The sequence below is a fragment of the Diadema antillarum genome, unplaced genomic scaffold, assembly GCF_040938485.1.
Source record: "Diadema antillarum isolate AM-2024a unplaced genomic scaffold, OU_Dant_1.0 seq00000555_RagTag, whole genome shotgun sequence".
In the NCBI taxonomy this organism is placed as follows: domain Eukaryota; kingdom Metazoa; phylum Echinodermata; class Echinoidea; order Diadematoida; family Diadematidae; genus Diadema; species Diadema antillarum.
In genome coordinates, this window is record NW_027271498.1 from 320,332 (window position 1) to 333,729 (window position 13,398).

At 39.6% G+C, this 13,398-nt stretch overlaps 1 protein-coding gene across 1 annotated transcript in view; it reads left to right on the forward strand.

The window, feature by feature from the left end:
* The first annotated feature begins 2,164 nt into the window (after nucleotides 1–2,164).
* Nucleotides 2,165–13,398, forward strand: part of LOC139734958 (uncharacterized) — a 108,256-nt gene continuing 97,022 nt past the window's right edge. Inside the window, exons 1-5 of the mRNA XM_071645735.1 lie at nucleotides 2,165–2,322; nucleotides 7,411–7,593; nucleotides 9,319–9,390; nucleotides 11,397–11,525; nucleotides 12,471–12,667. Of these exons, the coding sequence (XP_071501836.1) occupies nucleotides 7,411–7,593; nucleotides 9,319–9,390; nucleotides 11,397–11,525; nucleotides 12,471–12,667 (581 nt within the window). The 5' untranslated portion in view covers nucleotides 2,165–2,322. The remainder of the gene's footprint in view (nucleotides 2,323–7,410; nucleotides 7,594–9,318; nucleotides 9,391–11,396; nucleotides 11,526–12,470; nucleotides 12,668–13,398) is intronic.

Below are 13,398 nucleotides of genomic sequence, written 5' to 3' on the forward strand. Positions count from 1 at the left end.
CAGCAGCGAAGTTTATTTTCTTTCTTCTATACTTGAGATATTGCTGTTTGCTGATTAAGCACATGATTACAAGATTAGATTGAATAAATGAATGAATGCATGAATGAATGAATGAATGAATGATTTTTATTACCAAATTTTAAGTTCAAGTTTACAATCACAGATAATTTATACAATCATTGAGGATACAATAATAATAATAACACAATTAACAGGAATACAAGACATGAAAGTATGATTCAAACTTATCAACAATATGAATATGAAAGTACAAACATATTTACAAATTTGGTAAAAGTGTCCAACAAATGGCAACGCTAGTGGACGTTGGCCCTTGAATACAGAAGAAGAATATATAAATTCAACAAGAAAATTATTTACATTGTAAACAAGTGTATTTACACTATGTACAATATTAAAATTTTGAAATTGATAAGTGTACTTACATTACTTATATTACTAGAATTGAAGTTTTTGCTTTGTGGATTACAAAATAAACAAGTTTATTCCAATTATGTGTATTCTTCCAATAAATTCTTTTTGAAGACTTTACAAAATCTTTTACGAGAGAATGTATAACGTAAATCAGTTGAAAGATTGTTCCATATTTAAACACCTGAATATGCTATTGATCGCTTCCCTACAAGTTCTGTTCTGACAGTTTTTAGTTTAGAATTGCACATTTCTTTGTTTCTTATTTCGTATGTATGGTCAATATGAGAAAAATTATACGATGCTTTATGAAGTTGGATAGGTTATCATTCAATAGATCATAGATGAATATTCCAATTAGGTATCTATATTCCTTAAATACATCCAATAATTTTAGTTCATACAATAAAGGTGCTGAGTGATGCCTGAAACTTTGGAATGTTATCACTCTCGACATTCTCTTTAGAGAGAAATAGATATTAAAATGATATAAACAGTACATGTATTTCGGCAAATGTGAAATAAGATTAAATGATATAAAAAAGGGGTAAAAAAGAACGGCTCGGAATAATTTGCTGGAAAAAAAAAAGATGGCGATAATGATAAAGCCTTGCACCTCAGGGGCGGATCCAGGAATTCTGTAAAGGGGGGGGGGGGGCGTGACTAAAATATTTCTGGTGCCACTTCCGGTTTTCATTTAATTTTTTTCTTTTTATTTTCATTGTTTTTAACGAAAATTAAAGGGGGGCGTGCGCCGGTTGCGCCCCCCTCTGGATCCGCCACTGCACCTCGATCGTGTGTATCACACAGTGACACTCCTGGCGCAGAAAGGCAAGACGGCCCAAGGTGTATTTTGTTTGTTTGTTTGTTTGTTTGTTATTGTTTGTTTGTTTTTTTGGCATTGCTTCATAAGGATAAAGCCACGAAATTAAACCTAAAAGCTACTGGATCAAAAAGGTTTTTATCTATTTCTTGAACAGAGGAAATGGGGTTTCCGTCCTCAGTTTCACATGCAATGAGCTCCAGAGGAGAACCAGACCGGAGCAGTATGAATGATATTGGGAAATCCGGAAATATCACACCTCCCTTGGAACTGTAAGGTCCCGCTCTAAGAGCATCAGCGGTGGATTAACGAATACACCGGGTTGGATTGTAGGTCTACTTGATGAATAGGCCTGTTGTATACTATTGTAGTTTCTGAAGGTATAACTTTAATTGTTGTGTGGTGTGAAGAATGCAAAAACCAAAATGTACCTGATTGTACAGCAAACAGTGTTTTTTTTTTTCAATAATTTCGCATGACAAAACATTCATCTTGAATGTATGCATTCCTGCGCACAATATACATTCAACAATGCTTAATCAATAGCAGCAACAAAATCACATGTCAAAAGTATCGTGAAATACACATAACAAATTGATTACACCTGCACGTGTACACTCAACGCACTCATACATTTCATCAGGGAGAGAGGGGTTGAGAGAGGGGCAAAAGGAGAGATCATTCCCCTCCAATTTTTTTTTTTTTATTTACTCATACATGTATTTCTCATCTGGGTCTTAGAAGTCGTAAAAGATTGTGCAGAGTTGAGCATTATCCGCCACCAGATCCAATCAATAAGCTATAAGCATGTTTCGCAAACGAGGGACACGGAGTTATGGATTTCTTGAACACTTCACAATTGTTGCCTAGTGACCATGGTCATGTGATCAATCAATTACCTCTGGGGAAGCCAACATGGCGGCGATCATGTCCGCGAAGAAAATGGAGCACCGAAACAAAAAGTTCTGATAAATCGTCGACAGTGTTCTAACAAGCCAAGCGAATTCATCGTGCCGAATAGAGGGATCATGTTTTCGGTTTCGTCGTAATTCAACGTGTTATAAAGTGTAAGCTCACATAATTTAGTCGTCTTTACGGGCAAACAAAGGTTGTTTACATCGGCCACTTTGGGTTTGTAAGTCCTTCGATGTACCACCAGCAGCTTTTTCAATGGTGGTGTCGGTGGAGCTTTTGTGGGTAGCCGCTCGCTCGCTCTCATCTCGGGCGCAGTGCAGTGCGGCCCGCGTGTTGTAGCCGAATGCTTAGGCCCTGTGCGTAGTCTCCTGGTCCAACATGACTTTCGTTTACAGAGCCTCCCTGTACACTGCGTAAAGTGCCTTCCTCCCATATATTTTAGCTCCGACAGTCCTGTCATGGATCGCAGGAGATAATTTATTCTTCTTCAATATTTTGTCCAAATTTCTTGAGTTGTAAACACTGGGATCTAAGTTTCTAGTTTCTACTTGTTCAAGTTGTCGTAAATTTAGATCTAATTTACCGTATAGACGTCTAGTTAACGTTACATGTTGATGTAGAAAATAGGTTACTAATCTAATTTAGTTTTTTTTTTTTACAAATTAATTTTACACTTTAGGCCTAATACTTTGTTTCTTTCCTAGAGTCGCTAGACATCCTAAGTTAGAGATTAGAATAAAGTCTAACTTAGAACCTAACGTTAGCTAGACCGTAGACAATAAATGATAAGAAGAGTGTAGGATATGATAGGTAGACATTCAACGATTTATATTTAGCATGATAGAGGAGGAGTGCAACATGGCATAGACTGTTACTCTGTGAATACAAGACATAGGCCTACAGGTGTATGTGGTGTAGGTGCCAGAATTTGATGGGGTATCCAGAAGTATGAACAATACTTGACCGAAAGATCGGTCTGTATCTGGTAGTTGGGGAAATGTTCCGCGGAGACTGCGTCTGGCTTCACGGATCCCCTCCTTAATACAGACCGAACGTCCGAAGTCATTGATGCCTGCTCCTGTGTGGAGCGGTCGCACACGGATCAAACGTTACGATAAACCAAATTCCAGACAGCTTTTTTACATTCAAACAAGTTCGACATGACATGACACATTATGCAGCAATATTTGGGGTAAATTTCTCACATTGTGCAATCGAAATACTCACAGTAACTAGGTTATGATGCAGAAATTTAATCCATATCCCAACATCGCCGTTTGCTCGCTGTAAGTCGCCATTTTGAATCTGTTAGCCAATCACATGCGAGGTACGTGTTTTAATAAAAAAACTCGTAGAAACTACCTCGCATGTGATTGGCTAACAGATTCATATGTTTCTGCAGTTGAACGTGATGATGCGACGGGCTGGTTGATGTGTGTTCTACATAGAAAATTCTCCCAAAATGTTGGATTATTCATTAATCTGGTGAGTGTAGTGCATTCTTGAAATGTTGATTTTGCTATACAAGCTTAAATTTGCCGACCTAGGGCCGTGAATTAGACGCAATCAAGAAGGGCAAGGTACCTCACCCAATTTTCCATAAAGACAGTAGTTAAGAACACCCACACAGCGATGGGTACAAACAACTTCCGCCTGTCTACGGAGGAGAGCGATAACGTCAAAAAACAAAAGACTCCTCTGGACAAACGGATCTTTCTGTCTAGAACAATACAACCATTTGAACTCCGCTGGCTGGGTACCTGCTGTGCCCCATGTGCTTAGAGAATTCCTTCCAGTAGTTGATCAGATGGTGGGAATTGATAAGCATGATTCCTGACATTTTTTTTTTTTTTTCTGAGAAGATTAAAATTCATATTTGTGACATACCTGTAATAGCTAGCTGTAGCCTAATTTGGAATTGCACATTTCAGATGATGTGTGTGTCTACCTAGACATGGTGATCAGGTTTGAGTGATATTGGGATGTAACTCTTCATCCAATAATGGAATATACTGTGTAGACACGGAGAGCTGTTAAAGGAATGACCACATACAATGTAGAGTGGACATCCATGTTACAGTCTTGATATGTGCCAAAACTAATGTTACCCCACCTGTAGGTAGTCCTGGTGTACAAGGCAATCAGCAGCACCGTGCACCAACTCTAATGTCCTTGTACAGAACTTTGTTGTGCTATGTACAGGGATTCCATGTCATATTTTCTCTTTGTTGGTAATCTTAGAGTGGATTGATGAAAATGGCTGTACATGTATTGAATTCAGATTTAAAATTTCTTAGAATACAAGTAATCATGTGAAAATATTTTCATTTGACCATACATGAGAGAGAGAGCTTTTATACTCTTTACAGTGAAAGTGCCTTGGCGTTGCCACAGTATTGTAGTGTATCTACATTGTACATTGCATATTTTCCGCTATTCTTCTGTTACCTCTTTGTGTGTTTATTTCTTTTGTTTTTGTTTTTGTTTTTGGAGAAATAGGTTGAATTATCTTTGATGTCAGCTACTTGGAGGCTTAAATTTGAAAGAGTCATATTACACAATCCATTTTTGAACATGGGCATGTCTTTGTAAGCAAGAACTTGGCAATTGTGACTGCCTTGTACATAAAATATAACAGCATGTCTTATAATGTGTGTGTGTGCAATTCCCCTTCCATTAAATGGGGACTGATTATACAATTGAAAGAACATCATTATGGTAATTGTCTCACAGTGTTAAATACTGTTTTTCGTTTTGTTTTGTTTTGTTTTGATTTTGTTCTTGTTTTTTACTGTGAATGCAGCCTGATCACTACGAGCACAATGATGATTAATGCTAAAGAGTGCACTGTTAGTATGAACCACTATGGTCACATCCTAGATCTGTTTAGAAGCAAATGTTCAGCTACAAGTTAATCTCAGGGGCAATGCCTGTAAGCTGCTTTGGGTAAACCAAAAGTGCATCACAAGATTTTAGTACAAATGATGCATTTTGTCACAACCAAATGTGCATCACAAGATTTTAGTACAAATGATGCATTTTGTCACAATATTCTGTATCGCAAGAAGTCAGTAATTGCTCCGTAGTAGATTAGCCTTCAGACTTTCTCGTGTGAGCTAGGTCCCTAGTTTGAATCCATGAGCAGCGGATTTTATTTGTGGTATGTCCCTAGGCAAGGCATTTTATCCTCATTGCCTGGTCTCTCGCAGGGGACTTTATAAGCTGTTTGTACTCTGGTACATTGTAGCAAGCTAGTTATGAGCAAAAGTGCTTCCTTATTTTCCATGTAGAACAAGCCTGAGCACAGTCACATTTATGTCAATAAGTTTTGAATTCAAAGACCTGTGCCCTGTGCTTGTGCTACTGTGATGAAAGGCTGAGCAAGTTCGCAGATGTCACCGAAAAGGTACGAGTTTCAGACACAGTGTGTCATGAATTGTGTTGCCTTTTTAGCTCACCTGAGCCGAAGGCTCAAGTGAGCTATTGCGATCGCTCTTCGTCCGGCGTCCGTCGTGCGTCGTCCGTCGTGCGTCGTCCGTCGTGCGTCGTCCGTCGTCCGTCGTGCGTAAACTTTTTACATTTTCATCTTCTTCTTGAGAACCCCATGACCGATTTTCACCAAACTTGGCAGGTAGCATCCCTAGGGGGATAGGATCTCAATTTGTTCAAATGGGCACCATGGCCCACCTGGGGGGCCCCAGGGGGGCCCAAACACCCTAAAATTAAGGAATCTTTAAAAATCTTCAAGTTTGTTCATGGGGGAATCAGGGGTGCCCCCCTTGGGACCCAGGGGAGGGGGGTGGGGAGGGGTCCTAATGGGGCCTAAATTGTACATTTTCATCTTCACTTTGAGATCGCCATGTCTGATTTTCACCAAACTTGGTAGGTAGCATCCCTAGGGGGATAGGATCTCAATTTGTTCAAATGGGCACCATTGCCCACCTGGGGGGTCCCTAGGGGGCCAAACCCCCTAAACTTAAGGAACCTTTAAAAATCTTCTCTAGAACCAGAAGTGATAGGGCTTAGATGATACTCTGAGTAAGTACATTGATGACTGTAGTTTCAAGTTTGTTCATGGGGAATCAGGGGTGCCCCCCTTGGGACCCAGGGGAGGGGGTGGGGAGGGGTCCTAATGTGGCCTAAATTGTACATTTTCATCTTCACTTTGAGATCGCCATGTCTGATTTTCACCAAACTTGGTAGGTAGCATCCCTAGGGGGATAGGATCTCAATTTGTTCAAATGGGCTCCATTGCCCACCTGGGGGGTCCCTAGGGGGCCAAACCCCCTAAAATTAAGGAACCTTTAAAAATCTTCTCTAGAACCAGAAGTGATAGGGCTTAGATGATACTATGAGTTAGTACATTGATGACTGTAGTTTCAAGTTTGTTCATGGGGTTGGCGGAATCAGGAGTGCCCCCCCCCCCCCCCTTAGGACCCAGGAGAGGGCTGGGGAGAAGTCCTACAATACAGTTGTAATGGAGCCTGAATTGTACATGTTCATCTTCTTCTTGAAAACCTCAAGATGAATTTTGACCAAACTTAGCAGGTAGCATCCCTAGGGGGATAGAATCTCAATTCCTTCAAATGGGCACCATGTCCCTCTTGGGGGGGGGGGGGGGACTAGGGGGCCCACCCCCCTCCCCCACATTAAGGAATATGTAAAATCTTCTGCTCTAGAACCAGAAATGATAAAGCAAAGTTAATACCATGAGTTTGTACATTGATGACTTTAGTTCCAAGTTTGTTAATTGCAGATTCAGATCCAGGACTGCCTGCCCCCCCCCCCCCCCCCCCCCCGAGTTGAAGGGGGGGGGGGGGTGGGAGGGATCCATATGCAGACCTAAAGTTTCCAATGTTCTCAGGTAAGTGTGTGCAAGAATGCATGGAAGGTGAAATTGCGATACTCAGGTGAGCGCGTGACCCGCGGGTCTCTTGTTATTTGAAGAGTACCTTTCCGTAAGATACAAAATCCACTTTTGAAGGAAAAACAAAACAAAACATGATTTCTATTTCACATGCTTCTATGTGCTGCATAGTCACGCAATGACTTCTCATAGGTATATCAATACTTTGAAGAGTTTACTGTATGTGACTGCTACAAATGAATACATTTCTGCAATAATGTCCAAGGTGATGAAAAAATGGATTTAGCACCTTTTGGAGAGGTACTCCTCATTTGAAAAACAACAAACAAGCCAAACAATGACAGCACCCTGTCCTCCGATTCTTTGCCCGTAGATGGATGAGGGGCCAGACGAGATGCGACAGTGGTCCCCATCAATGGTGGGCACCATGTCGGTGATCGACAGAGGGGATGCCCCGGCCCAGCTGGTTATAGAGAGGAACCTGAAGGCTCAGGCCCAACGACAGGCAGACCATACCAAGGAGGAGCTTGACCGCATCACTGGTCGAGTGGACAAGGTACCGTATGACTCAAACTCCCAAAGTTTATTTCCAAAACTCCTGTCTGATTGTATATGATTTTGCAGTTGTTGGCACTGGAGAAGGCAAGCTTTTTTTTGCAAAAGTGCCCCCCCCCCCAAAAAAAAAAAAAGAAAAAAAAAAAGAAGAAGAAGTAAGAAATAAACTCTCAAAAGACATATTTTGACACCGCAGATATTTATTTTAAAAAAAAAGTTTCAAAAAATTTTGATGGTGGAAATACCAATAATCAATCTTTATGAAATATGTTAAATGTGACCTTTTTTGTTAGTTTGATACTATTTGTATTTCAATACAATTATTTCATGTAAACTCTGTTAACCACACAATTATCAACTTAACTGCAGATGTGGAAATTTTTAAGTGATCTACATCAAGCACTGGGACAATTTTGATAACTTGTCTGTTGCAGATACAGAGTAACACCTTTCATATGTAACACCCCAAGCAAAAGCGAAAATGCTCTTCGCAACAAAGATGAACTGTGACGTTATTTTAATGTTTGTTCAGTCGTGTGTGACATTCCTGAAAATTTCTGTGCTGCAAATCATTTTATGTGTACAATTCTTTAAAGTTTCAGTAGCATGGGGAGACTGAGTGCAAAGGTTAGCCCAACTTGGACATATTTGAGCGTCCTTGTAACAAATAGTTTATTAACTTTTATATGTACAGCTGAAGAATCTCAACTGGAGTTAGCTGTTACAGATGAGCATAATGCTTCAGTACACATTATATGCGTTGACATGCAATTTTGTTCTAGTGGGCCTGCACTAGTTGCAGTTTTTCCAAATGTCAGTGAATGAAGATCAATTCATTCACACCAGCCTCCCCATTATCCCTATAGCAACTGAAGATTCTGTACATTATGGCCTATCGCTCCCTGGAAAGCTCAGCAATATTACTCTCATATGGACAACTTTCTAAATTTTGCAAGACAGATCACAGCATGTTTATTTTTGTCTATTATAAGTTATGTTTATTTGAAAGCTTATCAAGAACCTACCAAGAGACTTGTGTGTCACAGAAATAATTCTGACATACTTGTGTTAATCTTTGACCTCATTTAAATGACATAATTATATATTCTAGATGAAAACAAAAATAGAAAAGCACAAAACTACATAAAAAATGGATGGGCAGTTTCGGTCAGTTCATGGAGTAATCTGATGGGCAGTTTTGGGCGGTTCAGTTACTAATAGGTTAAATAGTGACACATTATTACTGTTAACTCCAGTAAAACCACCTGATTTCTAAGATATAGATGGATATTTGGTGTGTTGTTTTTTTTTTCTAAATACCTTTCAAATCTGTGTAGTTACTGTTAATGTTCTGTTGGATTCATTAATCCACGAAAGCCCCAACAGCAAACATGACCAATGCATTTAAATTAAAACATTAGATTTAAAATCTAGATCTACATCAATAAAGTTGAGAAATTGTGTGAAGCATTTTGCTCACATTACTGTATTACAATGGCATTCTGAACTTGTTATTCACACTCGTTGGAAGTGGGATACATCACAGGTAATTGATATAGGACCCTTGTAGTTCATGTCCATTTTCACTTTTAATAAAGGGTATCAACCCAGACTGTACCTCACTGTGTGAAAGAAATGAAAGTTTTCTCTGATGATGGTCCAAAGTAATGATAAGAGATTTAATATGTCGTCATGTTCTCCACCCCCTTTCTTCTTGTTTTCTCAGGCAATGGCTGCATTCGAGCTCAATGAAGAACTAATGGGAGACAACAAAGCTGCACTATTTGTCCCAGATCTGGTACGCTGATCAAAACTTACAATCTTCTCTGTTACTTTTCTTATGCATGTGACATTGATATTTATTAATGTAGCAATTTGCACGCACGCACAAATAACATTGAGCCAAATCATGTACATGAGTCCTTGGATGATGAAAAAAAAAACCTAAAGAATCACCACTGTATATTCTGTTTGTCAATCTTTTTAGGAGTTTCACAGCATCAAAGAAGTATATCACCAACTAAGACATTAATGAGCCTAATGCAAGAAAAGTCATACAAAATTCCATTAGATTTGATGTTACCCTTGAAGGAAAAAGTAAAGGTCTATTGAACAGTGACACAACCTTTTTCTCCTGCGACAGTTGCTCTGATCTTATTTTCTCCAAGGACTTTGGTTATGGTTAGGTTTATGATAAAGGTTTCAGGTTGTGTTTGATGGGTTAGGATTATGTTTGTAAATAGAATTGATGTTTGGCTTAGCATGCAGATATGTGTATGTCATGGAACCCTGTTGAAGAGCATAGGCTGACTCTTTTGCTGATGTGCGGAACAAGAAGGGAATTCAAAACTTGTGTGCAATAGGAAGGTGTGCAGTCAATAATATTCTGAACTAGTAAAGCACTCTGAGAGCGCAGACCTCTGCCAAAGTTCTTTCAATCGATGATCTTGCTCTTCTTTAGAGATCAATGATTTCCACCTATATGCATGCTGAAAAATTTCATGATTTCCCTATATAAGAAGCCTTTGTTACGTCATAAACCCTCAGCTGCGCGGCGCGCCTCGCCCTAGCAGAAACTAGAGCACGCACATAAGTGTACATATGAAACCTCCAAAATGCGCCGCTTGAACTCCAAAGTTCATTGACCCTAGCTGCCAAAATATTGAAAATCCTTCATAAAATCCATAAAAATTTCTGGATCACTACCAAAATTGAATCATCTGTTTCTTGTGTCATTCTCGACCTTTCTTGTAACTTTCATCCAAATCCCCATGCACAACTTTTTGAGTTGTTTTGCACACGGACAAACAAACGGTCATGAAAACATAACCTCCTCCCTTGATGTAGGTAATAACCACTGCAAGGGTATTCTTTATGTTGCATCGAGTACCGCTGGTGTACACCCCTTCAATCTGGCACTTCATACTCTCTGGATTCAAGTGAATTCTACTGTAATGAAGAAGAAAAAATTGTGCATGCACTTTTTTCTTTTTTGTGTGTGTGTGTGGAAAAGTTTATGATTTTCAGAAAGTTGTTCTTGCATTTAAGATAATTGGCAACAGCCTAAACAGCAGTGTTTTGTCTTTTGAAGCAACAGATACTGTAATCTGGGGATTTTATATTTATGACATAGTGTATAGCATCCCATGACAAGACCGTGTGTCATTTAGAGTAATGTAGGGGTTGAAAATGTCCATCAAGTTTGTAACATTCAAAAGTGTATGGCTTGATGTCTTACTCATGTCGTGGCAGTAACAGTCACAGCTCTAAGTTAGTTCGGAGTTAGCTCATGGGCACATTGGTACAAATTACCTTTCTTCTTTTTTGTCAGTGGGTTAGGGGCACTTCACTCATCTTCAGAGCAACACAATGCATAAGCTTTAGGTAATAATTTATGGGCTTCCTCAATCCTGTTCAAAGAATGAACATGCACAGACCGGATGACCAGAATGATCCATCAATTGACATTTGGGAATGCATAAATTTCATTATTTGGCATTGAATATATTTACAATCTCTTCCTGTAGATATTGCCTGATACCACTTCTGCTGTCAGGTGGCTGTGCTGTCAAGCAGCATTTATAAGGATTACATGAATGATCATTATATCACAGATGCTTATTCCAGTGAATTTAAAAACCAACATGCCTGTTGGTACGAATGACCATATTTTTTCTGCTCATGCGCAAAGTAGAACTGCAAACTGGCTTTACTTATGAATGTACGTAGTTTGATATTGAGTGCTCAGTTGAGTACAGGCTGGTGGTATGCAATAATGGCGATGTTTGCCTCCTTGCTTCCTAGCTGGAACTGGAGAAGATCATCAGTGATGCCATCCAGAAGAGGAAGTACCAGCAGCAGGTCATGATCTTTGTCGTCGGCTTTGAGGAAGTGACTGGCCAGAGACTGAAGCTGCTCACTCAAATCAATGACGTAAGTGTCGTGGTGACCAGATATGCGATCATTTCTTACCTGTCTGCTTGGATACTGTATGCATCTGTCAGAGAGCTCGCGAGTGAGGCCACCACCATTATGGCGATCATTTCCTGATTTCTGAGATATGAGGCTCTCTTCAAGGGCACCAACCCACATTCAACAGTTTGATTGAACCAAAAAGACAGCACAGACCATGGAATGATTTTGTATTACAATGTATGTGAATGAGAGCAACAGATGCAGCAAATGTTGGAGTGAAATAGGACAATCATTGCCATTCTGATGCTGCTAAGTTACAGGGTAGTTGATAGGACATCCTCTTAACCCGCTCCTTCCGGGAACATGGTATGCCAGGTTCCCATAGCATCACCTCACAGATGGGGAGTGGGTATACCAGATTCCCAAAATGTAATTGAGAGTGTCTGCATTTGTAAGCCTCTTTCATATTAAGTAGGATATGGGGGAGGGGGAGGATAATACCCATGGCTTTCCTGTTGGCTGATTATGTTTAAAAGAAAAGAAAGGACAATAATGGTGCATGTTACATTGAAATAAAGGCAGTAACTTCAGGAAATGTATGTAAATAATTTATGTGATTTCACAATGACATGTTTCATGGAGAGGAAATGTCTGTAGCATTGTCGGTAGTAAGAATCATGTATGTTTATGGAGGTACAGTGTAAGGATGGGAGGCAATGATGACACAGGCTGATGGTGCTGTTTACCTGATTTCGAGACAATATTTTTACACCAATGTCTTTATAAACATCTTAAAAGTGGAAGGGTAATTCATCTCTCCCAAGGATCAACCTTGGTTTATTAGGTATTCTATTTCATATTTCTTTTCTTTTTTATGTACCTACGTGTACGTCAATAATTAGGAGGTTCTGAAGCCCAAGGAAGCCTACAACTAGTCTTTGTTCATTTGTCATCCCATTTCAGTTTTTTGGTACTTACATCAACAATATTGATGAGGAGGAGTTGAAGCCCAGGAAGCCCGAGGTAGACCTCGAGGAGGTCTCAGTTGCCGTGCAGGAAGCCATGGATACTGCCTCCAGTGCCACCCAGAAGCTCTCAGAAATCAACTCAGAAATCCTGTCCTACGTGGAGAAGATGACGGGCGGCAAGGCTGCCTCAAAGTAAGACATAAGGGCAGAGAGTGCTGACCTATGATGTGTTTTAGGGGCATCATGGACACCATTTTGTGAAAGTTGTTGGCCCTGACAAGTTGTCAGTCTCTGACATTTCAGTAAAAATCCCTTGGTTTTGATTGGCTGAGAAGCTCTGGTCACTGACTGTTAACTGTGGTTATTGTCAAAGACTAACCAACTTGTTAGGCCTGACAACTTTCATGAAACTGTTCCCTGGTTTATGTGGCTGTGGGTTTATTTATTTATTTATTTATTTATTCATGGTTTAAAAAACAACTACCATGGCAGCCTAACAAGGCCGAATTGAGGTAGTTTATACAGTAATACAACATAACAAAACAATATCACATACAAATTGCTTATAAAAATTAACTTACATTACGGAACAGATGCAATCATGTGATAACATCGTAACATTGCTTATTCATTTCATAACTCAATTTCCAAAGCACGGATATAACATTAAAAAACCGTCAGATATTAAAACATTCATGTAATACAAATAAGAACGGATACAATTACACTTTTGAACACACTCGACATTTTTACACCTCACATAGAGCGTACACCTCCCTTTGGCAAAAACTTTGGCACATGCATCACATATTTTCATACACCCACACAAGCATACACATCTATATACTCCGCAATGCATATCGTAACCCAAATATATTGCGTTTGGGTATTATGTAATCGAGTCGTAAACGAATACCGGCGTT